General features: G+C 40.2%; 1 protein-coding gene across 6 annotated transcripts in view; it reads left to right on the forward strand.

The window, feature by feature from the left end:
• Nucleotides 1-22,585, forward strand: part of KDM2A (lysine demethylase 2A) — a 113,467-nt gene that overhangs the window by 69,810 nt on the left and 21,072 nt on the right. For all 6 annotated transcript variants that reach the window (XM_066252175.1, XM_066252176.1, XM_066252174.1 and 3 more), the window contains 7 exons: nt 1,516-1,694; nt 7,822-7,928; nt 8,286-8,379; nt 9,548-9,701; nt 10,974-11,089; nt 15,028-15,154; nt 17,774-18,168. In XM_066252175.1, coding sequence (XP_066108272.1) covers nt 1,516-1,694; nt 7,822-7,928; nt 8,286-8,379; nt 9,548-9,701; nt 10,974-11,089; nt 15,028-15,154; nt 17,774-18,168 — 1,172 coding nt within the window. The remainder of the gene's footprint in view (nt 1-1,515; nt 1,695-7,821; nt 7,929-8,285; nt 8,380-9,547; nt 9,702-10,973; nt 11,090-15,027; nt 15,155-17,773; nt 18,169-22,585) is intronic.

Genomic DNA, 22,585 nt, shown 5'->3' on the forward strand with positions numbered 1-22,585 from the left:
GATTTGCAATTAGATCTCTTTGGCTCCAAAACTATTGTTTTCTCCCCCTACTATTTTATGCTACCTGTTGTAGTATTCTGCCGGATACTCTGTTTCATAGGTTCTGTTTCAACCATATAATTATTATGGTTGGTTGAGAATCTGATATAGATAGATCTTTGTGTCTATTGTATTTTTTTCATTTAATAAATATTTGTGAAATGCATGAAAAGGGAGTTTTGGGGGTTTTCTTTTAAGATTTTACTTACTGATTTCAGAGCGGGGAAAGAGAAAGGGTTAGAAGCAAGAAGCATCAACATGTAGTAGTTGTTTCTCATATGTGTCTTGACCAGGCAAGCGCAGAATTTTAAACCAGCGACCTCAGTGTTCCAGATTAACTTTTTATCCACTGCGCCACCACAGGTTGGGCATAAAGAGAGTTTTATATTAGAAATACTTGACAAGTTTGGAAAATAACCCTTTTAAACAAAAGAGTAAACAGATTCACATTTAATCTACATAGTACTCACTAAATAGTGGGTCTTTTATTCAATTTGTAGAATAGATTAGGTTCTGTTTCAAACCTGCATCAGAGTAGTATATAGCTCAGTGATGGCATACTGACTCTAGAATTGGGCTGCCTGTGTTCTTGTCTGGCTTTGTCTTTCAAGTTACCTGTCACCTGTTTTCTCCTCTCTGAAATGGAGATTACTACTTAGCATTTAAAGCCATTAGGATTGAGTGAGATATTGAATATGATTCAATACCTGACCATATAATAAACGTACCATAGGGAGTGATATTTTTTATATGTTTTTTAAAGATTTTATTTATTGATTTTAGAAGGGGAGGAGGAGTAGGAAGCATCAACTCATAGTAGTTGCTTCTTGTATGTGCTTTGACTAGGAAAGCCTGGGTTTTCAAACCAACAATTTCATTCTAGGTTGATGTTTTATCCACTGTGCCACCACAGGCTAGTGTGATTTTTTTTTTTTTAAATATTAACCATTGTCTGTGATTTTATTTTTGTTGATTATCTCAATTCACAACTATCTCCTTGTCTATTACTGAATACCCTAAATAAAGATAGATAGTTCCGCCTGACCAGGTGGTGGCGCAGTGGATAGAGCGTCGGACTGGGATGCGGAAGGACCCAGGTTCGAGACCCCGAGGTCGCCAGCTTGAGCGTGGGCTCATCTGGCTTGAGCAAAGAGCTCACCAGCTTGGACCCAAGGTCGCTGGCTCCAGCAGGGGGTTACTCGGTCTGCTGAAGGCCCATGGTCAAGGCACATGTGAGAAAGCAATCAATGCACAACTAAGAAGTCGCAACGCACAACGAGAAAGTGATGATTGATGCTTCTCATCTCTCTCCGTTCCTGTCTGTCCCTGTCTATCTCTGCCTCTGTAAAAAAAAAAAAAAAAAAAAAAAAAAAAAAAAAAAAAAAGATAGTTCCCTTTCACTTGTATTTTATATTTTTAATATATTTATGGATATCAGTGGCTTGGTAGACGTGACCAATGCATCTTTCCTGGCAGGGAGTCGTCGCATGGTGGACGTCATGGATGTGAACACACAGAAAGGCATTGAAATGACTATGGCTCAGTGGACACGTTATTATGAGACCCCAGAGGAGGAGCGAGAAAAACTCTACAATGTCATCAGCCTTGAGTTTAGCCACACCAGGCTGGAGAACATGGTGCAGAGGCCCTCCACGGTTAGTCTAGCCATTTCCACATTGTCATTGTTACCAAGAGGGTTGTTTATTTACTAGGAGAATTTATTACTTTTTGTACATACTAAGATGAAGATAAAAATGAACAAGACAATTTGATAAGAATAACGTATTTTTTGATGGTTCATTTTTTTCCAAAATCATTAATTTCTGAAATTGTAGGGAGGGGTTGTTCTTATTTTACATCACTGCAAACTTAATTTAGGAACATTGGCCTTTGCACATAGTGAAGAATAATCTTAAATTCATTCTTATAAGTACTGTTAATAGGAAGTTTGCCTAATAAATTTCTGTCCTATTAAGTTTGTGTTTGCTGAGAAAGTTGGGAGGAAAGAGGAAACTGGTTTAGAGCCAAGTGATTGTTTTATGAAATGATTTCGAGTAGATTCTATTGAATGACTAGCAGCAATGAATTGACACCCGCCTTTTAAGGGAAAGTTGTTTTCCATCCTTAGCCCTCCTGAAGGTAGATGCTAATTTTACCCATTTCTTGGCAGAGTAGTGACTGTCTGCAAGACATTCAGAAAACTTACTTCCCTGAGGGGGATTGGTTTCACTTTTGAAATATACTTAGTCAGTTTTGAGAGCTTGTTTGGGGGTTCTAGCAGGGAGCACAGCTACTCGTATACCCTTGACCTAAGAATGGTCCTCTCCTCTATCGGGGAAGGTCATCCTCTTCGCCCGAGCACGCAGCTTCGGGAGGGACGCATATGGAGCAGTGAGAAGGGAAGGGGACACCCGCCTAGCCAGCCAGATCAGCTGAATCAACCCTGGTGATCAGTGGAGTGACAGGTGTCATAGCCAGATTGTCCTTGGATCCTACCTAATCATTTTTGGGCTGATTTTATTAATTTCTGACTCGGAACTCACTTTTTATCAAATATTCCACCTGAAATAGCAGAACTTGGAATTTACTAATTATTTTTTTAAAGTCAAGGTCTTAGTGTTTTATCCACTTCATTTAAATTAACTTAATTATGTCCTTTAATTTTCAAAATTGGAATAGCGTAATTGCTTTATATCGTTATGCACGTGTGTGTATACATACACACTTTTAGCTTACTAGTAAGTTACATCGTATTATATCATCTTCCAACGGGAAAATGTTCACAGTTATTTCATTAATATCTGAAGAGCTAGTATAATTTTTTTGTTATTGCATGTTACCAAAGATGCTGTAACTAAATACAGGATTTCTCATTAAGAAAACTGTTCCACCCTAGGATGACAAAAAGTCCTTTTTATAGTAATTATTATTTGTTTGGTCATATGGAAATAAAAACAGGAAATATAGGTGGTCAGAATTTAGCTTTGTTAATAGCCAAACATGATTTTAATAAAGAATTCAGTGAGGGGGATGTAATAATTGCAATAACTGCCTGGCCAGGCGGTGGTGCAGTGGATGGAGCGTCAGACTGGGATGTGGAGGACCCAGGTTCAAGACCCCAAAGTCCCCAGCTTGAGCGCAGGCGCATCTAGTTTGAGCAAAGCTCACCAGCTTGAGCCCAGGGTCGCTGACTCAAGCAAGGGGTCACTCAGTCTGCTGAGCCCCCCGGTCAAGACACATATGAGAAATCAATCAATGAACAACTAAGGAGCTGCGATGAAGAATTGATGTTTCTCATCTCTCTCCCTTCCTGTCTGTCTGTCCCTATCTGTCCCTCTCTCTGACTCTTTGTCTCTGCCAAAAAAAAATAATAATAATAATTGAAATAACTTTAAAAAAAAATTTATTGATTGATTTTAATGAGAGAAGGGAGGGAGAGAGAGAGAGAGAGAGAGAGAGAGAGAGAGAGAGAGAGAAAGGAACCTCAATCTGTTCCTATATGTGTGCCCTGACCAGAGATCAAGCCAGTAACCTCTGCGCTTCAGGTTGATGCTCCAACCAACTGAGCTATCCGGCCAGGGCATAATATGTTTTATAAACAAATGTGTTCCTCAGTATTTTTAGAATTTCAATTTAAAAATAATATGATTGTGCTTATAAAATGAAAACTTGATCTGGTCATACTTTTCCTTTCTTAAAATGTAGAAATATATATTCATACATGAAGCCTTCTTTGTAGCATCCTTAATTTATTCATTTTTGTCCGTAGTTTTAATGATAAGAAACGCTGATAAATAATTATTTTATAAAAGTTAGAAGAGGCCCTGGCCGGTTGGCTCAGTGGTAGAGCGTCGGCCTGGTGTGCGGAACCTGGTGTCCCGGGTTCAATTCCCAGCCAGAGCACACAGGAGAAGCGCCCATCTGCTTCTCCACCCCTCCCCCTCTCCTTCCTCTCTGTCTCTCTTCCCCTCCCACAGCCAAGGTTCCATTGGAGCAAAGATGGCCCGGGTGCTGGAGATGGCTTCATGGCCTCTGCCTCAGGCGCTAGAGTGGCTCTGGTCGCAACAGAGTGACGCCCTGGATGGGCAGAGCATCACCCCCGGTGGGCGTGCCGAGTGGATCCCAGTGGGGCGCATGCGGGAGTCTGTTTGACTGCCTCCCCGTTTTCAGCTTCAGAAAAATACAAAAAAAAAGAAAAAAAAAAGTTAGAAGAATACCATTAAATGGAGGAGTAGAATCTATGGTAGACTCAGAAATAGAAAATTTTCTAGAGGACAAAGAACAATGCACAAGAATCTAAAAGATGGCCAGAAAACTTGAGTAAGCTATTTATTACCAAGATTACCTCCTAAAAGCAAGCAGGCTTTCTCTGACCTTTCTATGTAGGCAGTAACATGCTTATTCTACTGGGGTACTATTTATTTATTTACTGTTTTTCCCCCCACAGTGTATCTCCATTTATGTAGATCTTTTCTAATATATCTCAATAATGCTTTTTTAAAATCAATTTTACTGAGGTACAATTGACATGCAATAAAATGTACACATTTTGTGTTTCAGTGAGTTTTATTTATTCATTCATATAATCTTTTACATAAACTAGATAATCTCCTGTTCACTATGAATCCTCACACTTTCAGAGTTCAAGGGCCTACCGCAGGCTAAGCAGTGTGCTAGGTGCTAGAGCGTTACTGTGGAAAATAAGATCGTCCTTTTCTTCAGAATGCTTAGAGTCTATGGGAAAGGAAGACCAGAACATAGGCATTTACATATAAACTTCAGTATGGTAAGTGCTTCAAAAGTAAATAAACACAGAGTGTTGTAAGAGCCAATAAGAAGGACCCAGGTAACCTAAACTGGAGGAGAATGGTGGAAGCTCTTTAGAGAAAATGCTGCCTAAACTTGACATGGAGGAAAATAATGATGCAAAGAGAAGGAAGATTAGAATTTCTGACAGGAGGAATAGAACGTGTAAAAGTCGGTGCAGGGAAAGTAAGGTGGACAACTTTAAGTGCCCACTGTGGGTGCTAGCATGGAGTGGGAGTCTCTGGCGAAAGGAGAGATCCTTACTGCTGTCATTCCAGCAATAACAGAATGAGATAAAAATTAGCAACAGTTACAGTATGCAGATTTGTTTGGTGATGGGGAAATTAGTTTATGGAAGGCCATGAGCTGTTTTTTTGCATGGTGTCAGAATAGATTAGGTCCTAGGTATTGGACTTCTTGCCAGTTTGGCCGTGTATTGGTGCAGAATAGGTAGAGACTGGTGATGACCCCCATTGGACTTGCTCTTAAATGGTTAAGGCCATTTAACAAAAAGCCTATCCACAGCCTAAAGATTAAGCTAAAAGAGAAGTATGAACACATTACCACAATATCCTCTCAGTAGTCAGATGATACCTAATAGTAACAAATAAAGGGAGGCCAAGATGAGTGACTTATTGCTGCAGTCAGGCCGAGTAATTCAGCTTTCTCTGAATGAGCACTTGATAAAAAGCCACTCATGTTTCTAACTTTCCCTGTGCCCCATCCAGACACAAGAACTTACAGTATATGGAGCAAGTACAATTATTCATTATTTTGTTAAAGACTTTCCAAAGGAGATAGTACCAGGAGATGGGGAGATGCTGGCCACCACATTAAGAGGACAGAAAGTAAATTTTGATTGAAGGGAAGAATGGAATCTTTCAGCCCTGGCCGGTTGGCTCAGTGGTAGAGCATCGGCCTGGCGTGCAGAAGTCCCGGGTTCGATTCCCGGCCAGGGCACACAGGAGAAGCGCCCATCTGCTTCTCCACCCCTCCCCCTCTCCTTCCTCTCTGTCTCTCTCTTCCTCTCCCGCAGCGAGGCTCCATTGGAGCAAAGATGGCCCGGGCGATGGGGATGGCTCCTTGGCCTCTGCCCCAGGCGCTAGAGTGGCTCTGGTCACGACAGAGCGACGCCCCGGAGGGGCAGAGCATCGCCCCCTGGTGGGCAGAGCGTCGCCCCCTGGTGGGCATGCCAGGTGGATCCCGGTCGGGCACATGCGGGAGTCTCTCTGACTGTCTATCCCTGTCTCCAGCTTCAGAAAAATACAAAAAAAAAAAAAAAAAAAAGAATGTTCTAGGCACAGTTCTTAATTAATTAAAATTGTCAGCTCCCAGTGCAGAAGTTCTTTGAAATAGAGCAGCAAGTTAACTGTCATAGTTGCTCCTCATTTTGCTTGTTTCAGCTTGCATGTCATTGGTGATCCCTTCCATATACTCTCGCACAGTTTATATATCTGGGTGTCTACCGCACACTTATCTTTTGTATAGATTGTAAGTATTTGTTTAGAATATATATTATATATCAAACATATATATGTTGTCATTAAGCTTATTAAATACATGTATTTACAGACATAAATTAGATAGGTATTTACAATGTCATTACTATGCTGGATTTGTGGTTATTTGGCTCACACTGTTTTTTAATCAACCTGAGACTGTTTCTTAAGAGTTCAGTGCTTGGGTGCAGACATTTGAAGGTACAGGATATGTTACAATTTGGTGTGAAGTAATTAAATAAGTGCATATTGCTTTCACTTGTCATTTCTTTTGGCACATTATTTCAGATTCCTAAACTCTGATACTATTACTGTATTTCAAAAAATTTTAACATAAGTTTACATGTAATCCTTACAACATCCCCTTGAGGTAATTACTCTCATTTTACTGATGAATTCTAGGGGCTCACGTATGGTCATGAGAAAACATGACAGACCTGGAACTTCTGATTGCAACTGTGGAGATTCAGTAGCACGCTGCTCATGCAAGGCTACAAGTCCCTACTGGGTTCCCTTCCCTTCCCTTCCCTTCCCCCTTCCCTTCCTCCTTCCCTTCCCCCTTCCCTTTCCTTCCCCCTTCCCTTCCCTCCTTCCCTCCATTCCTCCATTCTTCCATCTTTCCTTCCCTCCCTCCCTCCGTCCTTCTCTCTCCCTCCATCCCTCCCTTCCTTCCTCTATTCTTCCTTCTCTTCCACCATCCATTCCTTCCTCCCTCCATCCATTCATCCCTCCTTCTGTTTCTCCCTCCATCCCTCTCTCTCTCTCTCCAATGCTGTATCCCTCCATCTTTCCATCCTTCCATCTTTCCCTTCCTCCGTCCATCCCTCCCTTCCTCCATCCTTCCCTTCCTCCCTTCCTCCCTTCCTCCATCCTTCCCTTTCTTCCTCCCTTCCACCCGCCTTCCCTCCCTCCCTCCCTCCCTCCCTCCCTTCCACCCGCCTTCCCTCCCTCCCTCCCTCCGTCCCTCCCTCCCTCCCTCCCTCCCTCCCTCCCTCCCTCCTTCTCTCCTTCCTTCCATCCATCCATCCATCCATCCATCCATCCATCTGCCCTCATGCCCTCCCCATCTCCCTTAGTTGCTTTCACAGAGTTATAGCTTTCTGTGAGTTTATAGGTACCTTCCAGATAACACTTCTTATTGGATCAAAAATATACCGTTGATTATAGCAGTACTGACACAGAAGAAGACGGCTTATTGGCTTATTTGGATACTACTGTGTCATTTAATGACTTCATTTTGATTAGTGCTATCTTTATGATCATGTTAATGCAATTATTCTTTATTCTCATTAAATAATTATTTCTAGAATGTTTGCCGGTTGATGCTAAGATTCAGCAGCAGATTGTTTTAGTTTGCTTACAATTGTAGTCAGTCTTTTGGTGTGTGCTTTGAGAAATTCTACTTTTTTTACTTTAAAATTATCTTTAATCTCAACTTTTCCTTTGAAGCCTAAATGTTTCCTCTTCCTTTTTAAAGGTGGATTTCATTGACTGGGTAGACAACATGTGGCCAAGGCATTTGAAGGAAAGTCAGACTGAATCAACAAATGCCATCTTGGAGATGCAGTACCCTAAAGTGCAGAAGTAAGTAGCTTATCCTGCATTTTCCTCAGTGTGCTATGAGAGAACAAAGTGATAGCGATAGATGGTTCCTCCTTCAGGAGTCTTGCTCCGTGTCCTAAGTGATCAAACACACGAATTCTTTAAAGAGTAATCTCTACAGCTCCAAAGGGAAGAGTATATGCAGGAGAATCATAGCCCATGATCATAGTTAAAGAAGAAAACCCGTCCTGGTAATGTGATGACTTACAGCCATACTCCACTCACTGGCTGAAAGCGGATTAGGTAAAAAATAGAGTGTCCAAGGGAGAGCATGGCACTATGGGGGCAGTTTTCTTTTTCTCAATTGTGTACTAATGCTGCTGCTCTTTTTTGGGTCAGGTACTGTCTAATGAGTGTTCGAGGCTGCTATACTGACTTCCATGTCGACTTCGGTGGTACCTCTGTTTGGTATCACATCCATCAAGGGGGAAAGGTACGGTCGTAATTGTGATGGGGGTTTGTATCTGACACTGGTGATATGACTTTGCTTCAGTCCATGCATGCTTAATATACCCTGGAAATGCATCTGTTAGGAGACGTTCATGCTCATATTTAGAGAGAATTGAAGATTAAATTGACTTTCTTGGCTAGAGTTCAGTAGGAATTAGTATTCATCTAGGCTACTATGATCACGCCAATATTTGCACAGTACTTAGTAAACCTCAAAGTCCTGTTTGTAGATTCCCAAAGCAGAATTCTCCAGATGAAGGCAAGGAAAGTAGTTTCAAGAGGACAAGATAATTTCTCTATGTAGAAGTATAGTAAAATAGAAGAGAACACAAATTTTGGGTAGATTCACAATGAAATCAGCAAATTGGGATCAAAACCACCTTTCCCTGAATGGAGGCATCGGTCTGAAATGTGGCCAAAGGAAGCCTTTAAGACATCTGAAAATATAAAATATAGATTTTGAAAGTTTGTCCTCATTCATAAAGAACTATATCCCAGCTTATCATTGTATTTCTGACTGTGCATGAGAATGGAAACCTGGGATTAATATCAGAGATTTATAGTAATACACCCTTATTACTACCTTTTCCCCCTTCCTTAGAAGAATGCATTGTAGGGGAAAAGGAACACTGGAATGAGAACAGAGAAAGCTTTAAAGCTTTTAAAATGTGAGATCCTAATCTAGAACAACTGTACTTCTAAATCCAAAGTCATTTTATTTACTTTGGATCCTTAAGAGATAACTAAAGTTTTAACCTTTTGGTCCTGGTTGCTGCTTTGGAACAAAGTAACCCAGGCTTATCTTTTGAAGATTTTGTACCTAACTAATGGGACTATAGAGGCCAGACACCAGGGGCAAATAAGGGACTGCCTAGGTAACAGGCCAAATGCCCCAGGTCTCTCGGAGTCTCCAGTGGGTTCCTTGTTCTAATCTACATTTAAACCCCAGGGAAACCCGAATGCTGTTTGATTAAATGGAGGACAAAAAAAGACCTCCCTTGGGGTACTAGAATTTCCCAATGATGTGGCCTGGGAGAATCGTTTACCTGTCTTCTACATGTTGGTCTTGATTTTGTACTTGTTTGTCAGTTGAGGGGGGTGACTGGGTCATGTCAATGGCTGTTAACAGACTGAAGTTTTTTAACTCACAGGTCTTCTGGCTCATCCCCCCTACAGTCCACAACCTGGAGCTGTACGAGAATTGGCTGCTCTCAGGGAAACAGGGAGACATCTTTCTGGGTGACCGTGTGTCAGATTGCCAGCGCATTGAGCTCAAGCAGGGCTATACCTTCGTCATTCCCTCAGGTAAGCAAGATGGGGAAAAGTCGATTCTCTACTCCAGCCACTTCTCTTGCTTAAATAAAAAGAAATTGATGGATTACTACCAAGAATGATTATGATGCTGGGGTAGGCAGAACACAAAGGTGTCCATTCCTATCATTGAGGAGTGGATCCTGAGATTTTTTTTTTAAAGTCAGTGGTTTTCCACTAAAGGTATATATCAGAATTACCAAAGGACGTTTTTCAGCTCTATATGTTTGGGCCCCACATTAGCCCTAGAAATTCAGAATCTCTAGGGATATAAAACCTGCAGGTGACATTGGCTCTGAAGACTTGAGAGAGTGCTAACTCAGTAATATTTCTGATCAGTTGCTCATTCCAAAATTAGTACTCAGAGCACAGATTTTAGAGTCACAGATGTATAGAATTCTGACTGCATTTACCTGCTAATACCACTTTGGTCAAGTATGTAAACCCCTGTCTTATTTTGTTAGGAGTAAATGAAAACAGATGTAAACTCTTTTATACTGAGCGTGGTTCACAGTAGGTGCTCCAGTAAATAGAAGCAGCATTTACTAAATGTTTGTTATATGCTAAACACTTTACATCAGTGGTCCCCAAACTATGGGCATGCGGCCCCCTGAGGCCGTTTATCCACCTCCCCCCCACACCCCCTCCGCACTTCCGTAAGGGGCACCTCTTTCATTGATGGTTAGTGAGAGGAGCACAGGATGCATCCGCAAAGCGTTGTGTCGCTCAAGTACAGTACTACTTCCTGCAACGCCGGACGCACGCCATATCACTGGTTACGGCTAGCAGTGACAAATATGGAACCAGACATTGACCATCTCATTAGCCAAAAGCAGGCCCATAGTTCCCATTGAAATACTGGTCAGTTTGTTGATTTAAATTTACTTGTTCTTTATTTTAAACATTGTATTTGTTCCCATTTTGTTTTTTTACTTTAAAATAAGATATGTGCAGTGTGCATAGAGATTTTGTTCATAGGTTTTTTTATAGTTCGGCCCTCCAACAGTCTGAGGGACAGTGAACTGGCCCCCTGTGTAAAAAGTTTGGGGACCCCTGCTTTACATGCATTTTATCATTTAATGCTTACCAACAACCATATCATTTATCCTGGTTTTAGGGAGGATGGTAAGGCTGCAAGAGATTAAATAACTTGACCAACCACTAAGAGGCAGAATCATTGTGATGTGGGAGTCTCATACTAGTGCTCTGAGAGTGCCATACTGTAACGTGTGCTTATAGCCACTCCCCTCTTTCCCTTTCTTCCAGGCTGGATTCATGCCGTGTATACTCCTACAGATACGCTAGTGTTTGGAGGCAATTTTTTGCATAGCTTCAATATCCCCATGCAGTTAAAAATATACAATATTGAAGATCGGACACGGGTAAGTAATTCTGTATAACAATTTATGTGAACAGGTTTATTCCAGTTTAACTAGATGAGAGTCATTAATAGTTTATCTCAAAACTTCAAATTTTCTTTGAGTTAAAACTCAGTGTTAACATTTTGGGAACACTGAAAGAAAAGTTTTAACAAGATCTCCATGCTTGGTTTGGGGGACTTTAATTACTTGAGGTTCTTGGTATCTTGGATTTTTATAGCTCTAGAGATGGACATTTAGTAATCTCTTGAGCCGTATTTTTCATTTTTATGTTCTTAGAATAATTTGTTGTAATGGGATTTATCAACTCAATATTCACAACTTTAAATTCACATATTTTTCTTTACTACCATTCCAACTATTGTACTTTAATATATAAATGTGTCTAGTGCCTTTCTCAACTGAGAGAAATTCTGTGAGAATTGAGCACTGTAGAAAATGAATTGTGTGTCTTATTTTCTGTTTTCCTGAGGATGGTACACAGCTGATACCATTCTAGACTTATAGGGGAAACGTTCATTACATGCAGTGGAAACCGGAAGGCAAGATTTGTCAAACTTTTTCTGCAGAGTACATATTTTGGGCTTTCTGAGCTATGTATCTTTTGAAAGTATTTAATTTAACTCTTCCTTATAGAATGAAATACTTAAATAAGCATGGCTCAAATAAGATAAAAATGTTATTTATGTACACTAAAATTTTATTTTCCTGTGTCACAATGCTCTTTCAGTTTTATTTCTTTTTCCAACCATTTAAAAATGTAAAAAACACTCTTAGCTCACAGGCCTTACAAAACAGGCAGCTGACCAAATCCATTAGTTGCTATTTGCTGGCTGACCCATGCCTTAGAGCAGGGGTCCCCAAACTTTTTACACAGGGGGCCAGTTCGCTGTTCCTCAGATCGTTGGAGGGCCGGACTATAAAAAAAAACTATGAACAGATCCCTGTGCACACTACACGTATCTTATTTTAAAGTAAAAAAACAAAATGGGAACAAATACAATATTTAAAATAAAGAACAAGTAAATTTAAATCAACAAACTGACCAGTATTTCAGTGGGAACTGTGGGTCTGCTTTTGGCTAATGAGATGGTCAATGTGCTTCTCTCACTGACCACCAATGAAAGAGGTGCCCCTTCCGAAAGTGCGACGGGGGCCGGATAAATGGCCTCCGGGGGCCGCATGTGGCCCGCGGGCTGTAGTTTGGGGACCCCTGCCTTAGGGGTAGATAGGGCTTAATTCTTTAGCAGGCCCTAATTGGTAAGGGCTGAATTATACCGCATATGATAAAAGTGTAAATGGCATTAGCATTAAACAACTGAGTGCAGAGCATTTAGGACATGTGATATTCATAGCTTGCTCTCTAGTAAGTAATAACATATGAATATAGGTTAGCAAATATTAGGTGATGTACGTTTTTTTTTTTTTTAATTTTTTTATTTATTCATTTTAGAGAGGAGAGGGAGAGACAGAGAGGGAGAGAGAGAGGAGAGACAGAGAGAGAGAAGGGGGAGGAGCTGGAAGCATCAACTCCCATATGTGCCTTGGCCAGGCAAGCCTAGGGTTTTGAACCGGCGACCTCAGCATTTCCAGGTCGACGCTTTATCCACTGCGCCACCACAGGTCAGGCAGGTTAGCAAATATTAGGAAATAAATCTTGGAGAAGGCTATAGAAATGCTGATGGTACTGTACTTGAAACTTTTTGGTGGATTCGAAAGTATTAAAAATTAAAAATATCAATTAGTGAAGAATTAACACCTTTTAGAAGGAATGGTTATTGACCTGTTTACTGTGAACATGGTTAGTTAACTATTCTGGTGCCAAATTTTAAACATTTATTTTGGTTAGGAGCTGCTTATTATTTTATACACAGATTGATATTGTTGGAGTTATAGGGATTACCCTTATTAGTAGAGTTAAGAAAAGATGTGCCCTGGCCAGATAGGTTGGTTGGTTGGTTAGAGAGCACTGTCTCGAAGCACAAAGGTTGCTGGTTCAATCCCTGGTCACATACAGGAACAGATTGATGCCCCCCCCCTCTTTCTCTCTTTCCCTCTTTCCCTCCCCCTCTTCTTTTCTCTAAAAATCAGTAAAACATTCTTAAAATTAAGAAAGAGATGTGCTTTTTAAATGAATTTTATAAAAGTGAATTTCTGCTTATTAAGAATAATGAAACTAGGAAAGATAGTAAGGAATTTAGTTAAGTTTGAAGTTGTATAATAGTTAAAATGTTTCAAAAGACAGAAGTTACATAATTTCAGAAGTTTCAGAATTACAGCCTGACTGGTGGTGCAGTGGATAAAGCTGATTAGGCCCAGTGGAATGGTAATCTAGATTTGTGGACATTACATTTTGGCAAACTACAAAGTGTAAAACAGGCAAGTTGAGAATTAATAGTGGGGAAAATACTCAGTTTCAGGTCCTGAGCTGGACATAGCTAGGAAGTGAGTCTCTAATCATACTTTCATAGATGGAAGAACATAATAAAAACATGTAACTTCAGCTCATGTTCTGTTTTTCCATTAGCTTCTTTGTTCCATGGCCACCTTTTCAGGGTAAAACTACACTGCTCACAGAAATTAGGAGATATTTTACCCCCTCATTCATTTTGAAATATCCCCTAATTTTTGTGAGCAGTATATACAGTAAAAGCATGAGCGCTTGGCATGCCTTTGTGTATTCTAAGAACCCTAAAACAAATTTCTCAGTTAAGTATATTTTATCTTACTCTAGTAACATTTTACTTTGTCCCAGAACTTCTTTTTTTTTTTTTTTTTTTACAGAGACAGAGAGTCAGAGAGATGGATAGATAGGGACAGACAGACAGGAACGGAGAGAGATGAGAAGCATCAATCATTAGTTTTTCGTTGTGACACCTTAGTTGTTCACTGATTGCTTTCTCATATGTGCCTTCACTGTGGGGCTACAGCAGACCAAGTAACCCCTTGCTCAAGCCAGTGACCTTGGGTCCAAGCTGGTGAGCTTTGCTCAAGCCAGATGAGCCCGCGCTCAAGCTGGCAACCTCGGGGTCTCGAACCTGGATCCTCCACATCCCAGTCCAACACTCTGTTCACCGCACCACCACCCAGTCAGGCCCAGAACTTCTTTTTGATGCTTTCCTACTCAACCAAGACTGCTTCTTGGTTGTTTTGAATGGTCTTTCCAGGTACCTTTTATCTTGTGATTGTTTGCAAAGATCAGCATTATCTAGGTTGTCAGATCCTCTTAAATTCTTGCTCTAAACGCCAACCTAGTCTTGCAGGTTGACCAGAGAGTATTTTTGTGTTTTGGTGTTTTTTTTAAGGTTTTATATTTTGCCCTGGCCGAATGCCTCTGTTGGTTAGAGCATTGTCCCAAAGCACAGAGGTTGACGGTTTGATCCCCTCTCAGGGCACATACAGGAGCAGATTGATATTCCTATCTCTCTCTTGCTCTCTCCTTTCCTCTCTCTCTCTAAAAATCAATAAAATATGTAAACATTAAAAAAGAAATTTTGCCTTGTTTGGAGCATTGTCCTAAAGCACAGAGGTTGCCAATTCGATCCCTGGTCAGGGGACATATGGGGGCAGATCTGTATTCCTCTCTCTCTCTCTCTCTCTGTCTCCCCCTCCCTTGCTAAAAGCAATAAAATTTTAAAAAAGATTTTATTGATTTTTACAGAGAGAAGAGAAAGAGGTCTGGGAGTGGAAAGTATCAACTCATAATTGCTTTACTTTTAATTGTTTATTGATTGATTGTTTATGTGCTTTGACTGGGCAAGCCCAGGGTTTTGAACTGGCGACCTCGGTGTTCCAAGTCAATGCTTTATCTACTGCGCCACCACAGGCCAGGCTGACTAGAGAGTTTTTCCTAGGTTAATTGTTGCAGTGATTCAATTATTTTACTCTCTTTCTTTGAAAATTGTTACCAGCTTACTTTTCTCATTATTTTGCTTCTGTAGGTTCCAAATAAGTTTCGCTATCCATTCTACTATGAGATGTGTTGGTATGTGTTGGAGCGCTATGTGTACTGCATAACCAACCGCTCCCACCTAACTAAGGAATTTCAGAAAGAGTCTCTCAGCATGGGTAAGTGTTCTGCCTTCGTGAACTTTCAAGGCACCCTATAGCAGTGGCCCCCAATCTTTTTTGGGCCATGCACCGAGATAGGCGCGTTCAGGGTAGTATGGCCGTAGACGCTCCATGGACCGGTTTAATGTCAGAAAATATTTTCACGGACGGGGCCTTTAGGGTGGGATGGATAAATGTATCACATGACCGAGACAAGCGTCAAGAGTGAGTCTTAGAGAGATGTAACAGAGGGAATCTGGTCATTTTTAAAAAATAAAACATCGTTCAGACTTAAATATAAATAAGACAAAAATAATGTAAGTTATTTATTTTTTCTCTGCGGACCGGTACCAAATGGCCCACGGACCAGTACCGGTCCGTGGCTCGGAGGTTGGAGACCACTGCCCTATAGGACTGAGGGTGAGGCAATAATATTCAATAGGCTGTTGCTCAGTGGTTTTGTTTTTTTACTTATCTACTCTAGGAGTACCAAATTTATTAGTTGGAGTTGAACACTGTTTAATAGCTGATTTCCTACCCTAATATGAATTACTAGGGTAATTGAAGTACTCTACATCTCATCTTTGTCTGAGTTTGTTAGTACTTTGCTCTTCAAGAAAGTAATCAGTTGTCTAGTACGTTTCATTGTATAAAGAACGGCCTTTGACACAATAAAAACTAGGAATATATCATCATAATAACTCTTCCTATGTTATAGGTACTATAATAAGCAGTTTACATGCATTAAGTTACATATCTGCCTGGTAGGTATTATTTTTATTTTACAAATAGGGACAATAAGGTTGAAGAAGTTAAAAAACTTGTCCATGATCTTAAAATTAGTAAGTGGGAAAGCTGCAGTTAAACCAGGTTGATAAGACTCTGAAATATGTATTTTTTAACTTCTGTTTCCTCAAAAAAGAAATATTTTTTCGGACGTCAAGATAGTTTCAGTTAATGCATTTTTAGGCTGTTCTGGAGCTCGGTAATATCCTGTGGTCACATGTTTCATGGAATGTTCAATCCAAGCAAAGTACCTTTTGCTTTAGTATAATTTATAATTCTCATTTGAAAATTAAAAGTGCTCACCCAACACATGAAAGCAGAATACAGATTTATATACAGCATGGTCCCGATTTTATTTAAAAATATATCTAATCATAATCATATATATATGCATAGAAAAAGATGGACAGAAAATACATAAACTTTTGAGTTGTTATCCAAGGTTGAGGGAGAAAGAATGACTTATTTGTACTTTCTTGTATTTCTAAATTATTAATAGTAAACCTCTATTACTTTCAAATAAAGACCAGTGGATATTTAAAAATTCTTCTTTCATTAAAATTGTCATTTTCCCTTTGCTTTGTTGGCTATGTTGCTAGGATTTCAATTCCAAAGTTCAATATTATGACCAAAATTTTGAACAAAACTACTTCTTAAAAATTTTTCCTTTTTAAATTAAATGTATTGGTGTGATATTGGTTACTAACATTATCTAAGTTTCTCGTGTACAGTTCTGTAATACATCATCTACATACTGCATGGCGTGTTCAGCACCCTACATCTGGTCTCCATCTGTCACCGTGTATTTGAGCACCTCCACCCTCTCCATCCTCCACTCACCCCCCCACCTCCTGTAACCATCATACTATTGTCTATGTCAAAGCTTGTTTGTTTGTTTATTGCTTTCAGTTTCATATCCTACATATGAAGGAAGTCATAATTCTTGTCCTTTTCCATCTGACTCATTTTACTTTTCTTGGTAGTCTCAAGACCTATCCATGTTGTTGCAAATGGCAGTATTTTATCCTTTCTTGTGGCTAAGTAGTATTCTATTGTCTATATGTACCACATCTTTCTCCAGTCACCCATCAGAGGACACTTTGGTTAGGTGACTGGAGAAAGATACTTTCCATGTCTTGGCTACTGTGAATAGTGCTGCAGTGAACATAGGACTACATATATCTTTATGAATAAGTGTATTCAAATTTTTCAGGTAGATATCTAGAAAACTAACTGCTGGTAGTTCAATTCTTAATTTACAGAACCTTTTGTTTATTTTTTATAGATTTCATTTATTGATTTTAGAACAAGGAAGGAGGGGGGGGAAGGGAGAAAAGAGAAAGTCAAGGGAGAAGTGGAAGCATCAACTCATAGTAGTTGCTTCCTGTATGTGCCTTGACCCGGCAAGCCCAGAGTTTCGAACTGGCAACCTCAGCGTTCCAGGTCAGATACAAAACTACTTTTTCAATATATGTGCTTCATGCTCTCTACTTTTTCAAAATATAATGAAATCATAACCTGAAATTTGAATTTGAACTTGAAACTAATTTACAGCCATTTTCATAGGTAACTTACTTCTAGTACACAAAATTGGGCCCTTCCCAATCTTTTGAAAATCCAATTAATCATTACCTACCTTATTTGTCTTACCAGCTCAGGATACTGTCAGTATTTTACCTGTACCCATGATTTTCAACAGTGGACATACAGGTGTTGGGATAAGTAGAGACCATGTTGAAAATGTTATAATTTCATTTATAACCTGAAAGCTGCTCCCATGCTGCCTATTTCTCTCATTGATCACATGACCAAGTGGCATGTTCTTATTGCATTTTTTTTTTCTTCCGGCAGATATGGAGTTAAATGGGTTGGAATCAGGAAATGGGGATGAGGAAGCAGTGGATCGAGAACCCCGGCGCTTGAGCAGTAGGCGCTCTGTCCTCACTAGCCCTGTAGCCAATGGAGTCAACCTGGATTATGATGGACTGGGCAAAACCTGCCGAAGTCTTCCAAGTCTGAAGAAAAGCTTGTCTGGAGATGCATCATCTGACTCTAGTCGGGGCTCCCACAATGGCCAAGTGTGGGATCCCCAGTGTAGTCCCCGAAAGGACAGGCAAGTGCATCTGACCCATTTTGAGCTTGAAGGCCTTCGCTGCCTTGTAGATAAGTTGGAGTCTCTGCCGCTGCACAAGAAATGTGTCCCTACAGGGATAGAAGATGAAGACGCTCTTATTGCTGATGTAAAGGTAAGAGTTGACTATGTTGCATGACCGCTGCTGATCTAGCTAGGGCAGTCAGTTTAAGGATTCCAAGAAAGAAAGTACAGGAATTTTGGATACTTTCTCATTTAACCAGACGGAAATTAATATATGCTTGTGTATGTTTGTGCTACACAGTGTTTCAGGTCCTAGAAAGAGGTTAAGTCCCTGTTATGAAAATACTAACATTTATATCTTCAGTTAGGGCTTAAATTTAGACTTAAAAACACAAATTTCAGCCTGACCAGGCGGTGGCGCAGTGGATAGAGCATTGGACTGGGATGCGGAGGACCCAGGTTCGAGACCCCGAGGTCGCCAGCTTGAGTGCAGGCTCATCTGGCTTGAGCAAAGTTCACCAGCTTGGACCCAAGGTTGCTGGCTTAAGCAAGGGGTTACTTGGTCTGCTGAAGGCCCGTGGTCAAGGCACATATGAGAAAGCAATCAATGAACAACTAAGGTGTCACAACAAAAAACTGATGATTGATGCTTCTCATCTTTCTCTGTTCCTGTCTGTCTGTCCCCATCTGTCCCTCTCTCTGACTCTCTCTGTCTCTGTAAAAACAAACAAACAAACAAACAAAAAACAACGAATAAAATCTGTTACTTTAAAAAAACACACACACACACAAATTTCAGGCTGATCCTAAAATAAAGGAGAGCCTGAGATAGTGTTTGTATTAAGAAATACTACTTTAGGCCCTGGCCGGTTGGCTCAGTGGTAGAGCGTCGGCCTGGCGTGCAGGAGTCCTGGGTTCGATTCCCAGCCAGGGCACACAGGAGAAGCGCCCATCTGCTTCTCCACCCTTCCCCCTCCCCCTCTCCTTCCTCTCTGTCTCTCTCTTCCCCTCCCGCAACCAAGGCTCCACTGGAGCAAAGTTTGCCCGGGCGCTGAGGATGGCTCTGTGGCCTCTGCCTCAGGCACTAGAATGCTCTAATTGCGGCAGAGCGAGGCCCCAAGATGGGCAGAGCATCGCCCCCTGGTGGGCATGCCGGGTGGATCCCGGTCGGGCGCATGTGGGAGTCTGTCTGACTGCCTCCCTGTTTCCAGCTTCGGGAAAAAAAAAAAAAGAAATACTACTTTAAACTTAAGTTACCCTCAGATAAAGAGTGGTTTGAGAACAAAAGCAGCCAATAACGATGTCTAACAGTCTTACTCCAAGCAGAAGAGTAGAAAGAAATTGTTCTAATTGAGTTATATTAGGTAGGTTTAGCATAGTTTCAAATTTATCTAGTATTAAGACTTAAATATATTAGGGCAACTTCTAAGAAAAGTATCATTTTAAACATAATTCATCCAATTGCTGTATCAAGTTTCTTCATGTTGCATATCTTTTTATTCTTTTACAAGGGTCTCCCAGTATTAGTAATCTTCAAAGCCTTTCCCACCCCTCATGTACTGGTCTCAAGTAAATGAGCTTATTTTTAACGGATCCAGATTTGAGCCTTCTAAACTATACGGAGTTCTTTTAAGTCTTTTCTCATACATAACCAGTATTATGAACACCAAAAATATATAGGGAATAATTTTATGTGACCTTAAGAAAAGACATGCTAAATATCTCATAGTAGGTATTTTCCCATCCCTGAATCCTGATTCAGGTTTCTCCTTGGTCACCAGTAGCCCGCTGAGGTGCTTCCTACCTCCTGCAGCCATCTCAAGGAAGAAGTCCAAGGACTGGAATAAGACTTGAACTTTTTTTCCTCTTACTTTTCTTTTTAAGATTGATGTTTTCATTTTATCTTATTGTTTATGCATCAGTGTAAAGGTAAAAATTAGGCTAAAAAGGGTCAAACCTTGTGAAGTTGGTCCTTTCCACTAGTGATAGAAACTGGACAGTTTGTTTTATAACTTGGTTTTATAAGGTTTGTTCTAGAAGAGGCAGATGGTATTGTTGTGACTTGTATTTAGGGGAGGAAATGACAGAGTTCCAGGTAGGTGAGGTCCTGTTTCTATAATGATTAATGTACAGCAAAACAAACTTAGCCACTCTTCCAGACTCACAAACTAGATCCCAAATTCACTTCCATCCTTGAGTAAGCAAAGAATACAAGTTTTATTTATTTTTTCCATTGTAATAGGACACTTATAATTATATTTTCTGGAGACTTTGAGTGTACAATTTTTCTTTTTTTTCTATAGAAGTGTCTTTTTTTTTTTATATGTAGCAAGCTATCATGAATACATGTGGGAAAAATAAAATTATGACTTTGGGGATTAACTTGTATAATTGCCTTTAAGAACTGTAAGAAGAAAGCTTTCTAAGTTTATATTTCACTAACATTTTTTTGGCCTGGGTATCTGTATTTCTAATTTATGAAAGAGAAAAATATCTTTTCATTTCTAAGGGATGGCTATAGGTGAATTCGACTCTATTATATCCAGTCGTAGGAAGCCATATTGTAATTCACTAATTATTTATACAAGGTCAAGAGTCATGAAGGAAATACTCAGACTCCCTTAACTAGGGTAAAGAAGAATATTTAAGAAGGCAATGTAGTAGGGGGAAATGTAGAAGATTTGGGCTAAATATTAAAGAGATTGGGCCCTGGCCATTTGGCTCAGTGAATAGAGCACTGTCCTGGCATGTGGATATCCCAGGTTTGATTGCCAGTCAGGCACACATGAGAAATGACCATCTGCTTCTCTTCTCCTTCCTCTCCCCCTTCTGACTCTCTTTCCCTCTAGCAGCCAGTGGTTCAGCTGGTTCAAGGGGCATTGAAGATAGCTCAGTTGGTCCGAGCATCGGCCTCAGGCGCTGATGATAGCTTGATTGATTCAAGCATCGGCCCCAGACGGGTTGCTGGGTGGATCCTGGTTTGGGCACATGTGGTAGTCTGTCTCTTTATCTTCCTATCACTTAAAAATATATATATTAAGCAGGTTAAAAGGAGGCCACCAGAAGGAAATGATTTCAGAAGAGACATCTAAAGAGGACTCTTAGCATTATGATAGTGTCTGGAGAGAATGTCCTTGTTTCTCAGGAATCATGAAAAACATGGCTGCCATTGCTGGCTAAGATAGAGTGGCATGAAGACCAGAGCAGGAGGAATGAGTGGCCAGAAGGATGACTGCATTGGTTGACAGTGTTTAAATTCTCCCTGCAGGGCCTCTCCACACCTTTTCTTATTTACTGAATACCATTGTCAAAATGCAGCTGATGCCAGGAGACAACAAACAGAAATAGATCCCGGCTCTGCATGTATTTTCACTTAAGGTCAAATGGATTAATTATTCCTACATTTGACTAGTTATGTTTAATCTGAGCTTCAGATAATTGTGAGTTTAGAGCTTGAATCCTTTGGAAATCTGAGCATCAGTTGGAAGAAAAAAAGCATTGGATTGGGTAGGTGCCGAATCACTGCACAACTGGAGACTGCAGTGCTAGAAAACTCAGTGTTTGTAGCACAGAAAGCTACACTGCAGTGGAAGACCAGAGCGAGCTTCGTTACCCTTCCTGCAGGGAAAGGAATTGTTTCTTGTAGCCTGTGTGGCTCTCACAGCAGTGAGAGGAAAAGGGGTAAAATGCACTGTTCATAAACATATTCTCTGGAAGAAATGTCAGATTTAGTTATGTGGTAAAAGGGCTTTGAAGACTCCAAAATGTTAAGTTCTACAGTGTTGAAGAGAAAATCATAAAATACGGAGTTGGAAGAGGCTTAGATAAAAAATGGAGCATTAAAAGTGTTGACTTATTGGTCAAGTTCAAGGGCATGTAATCAATATGTATAAAGTCCTGGTTAGGAGAGGTGTGGGTAGCCTTATAATACTAAAAGTAGACTGAAGATAGAATGGAGTTCTCTCCTGCAGTGAGATTTTCTCGCATTTCTAAAATTAAGAAGTTGTGTCCTTGATAGATGTTGGATAAAGAGGCAGGACCTGGAGTGGTATGTACAGTACAGTTCCATTAATGTAAGAAAGAGTCTCTTTGTTTGTGTGGCATTGAGGGGGGGTGGCAGGGGAGGGCACATCAGCTGCTGACAGTGGGTCACGGCAGGGTGGTGAGAGTTAGCTAAAGACTGAGTTTTTAATCAGACTTTATTATTTTGTTTTGTGTTTATTTTGGTAATAAAGGAACTCTTAATATATGTACATATGTAAAAAAGAAGAAAAGAAACTTTTAATATATCAATATATTTGGCTACTCACTTAATGAAAAAATGCAGTGTTTAATATTTTTCTCTTTTCTTGTTTGCTCTAAAACATTTTGATAAGCTTGGCAACCATGTGACTTTGGGGCAAGCCTGTTTTTCCTCTGCAAATAACATCTACCTCAGTGGGGCTGTTGTGAAAATGAATGATGTTAGTAAGGTACTTAACAAATAGTATCATTATTACAGAAAAATAATGAGATGTTACAAATGTATGAAGTTCATTTATTTTGCTACTTTGAATGATACCTGCCTA

The sequence above is a fragment of the Saccopteryx bilineata genome, chromosome 1 (genome assembly GCF_036850765.1).
Source record: "Saccopteryx bilineata isolate mSacBil1 chromosome 1, mSacBil1_pri_phased_curated, whole genome shotgun sequence".
Classification (NCBI taxonomy): Eukaryota; Metazoa; Chordata; class Mammalia; order Chiroptera; family Emballonuridae; genus Saccopteryx; species Saccopteryx bilineata.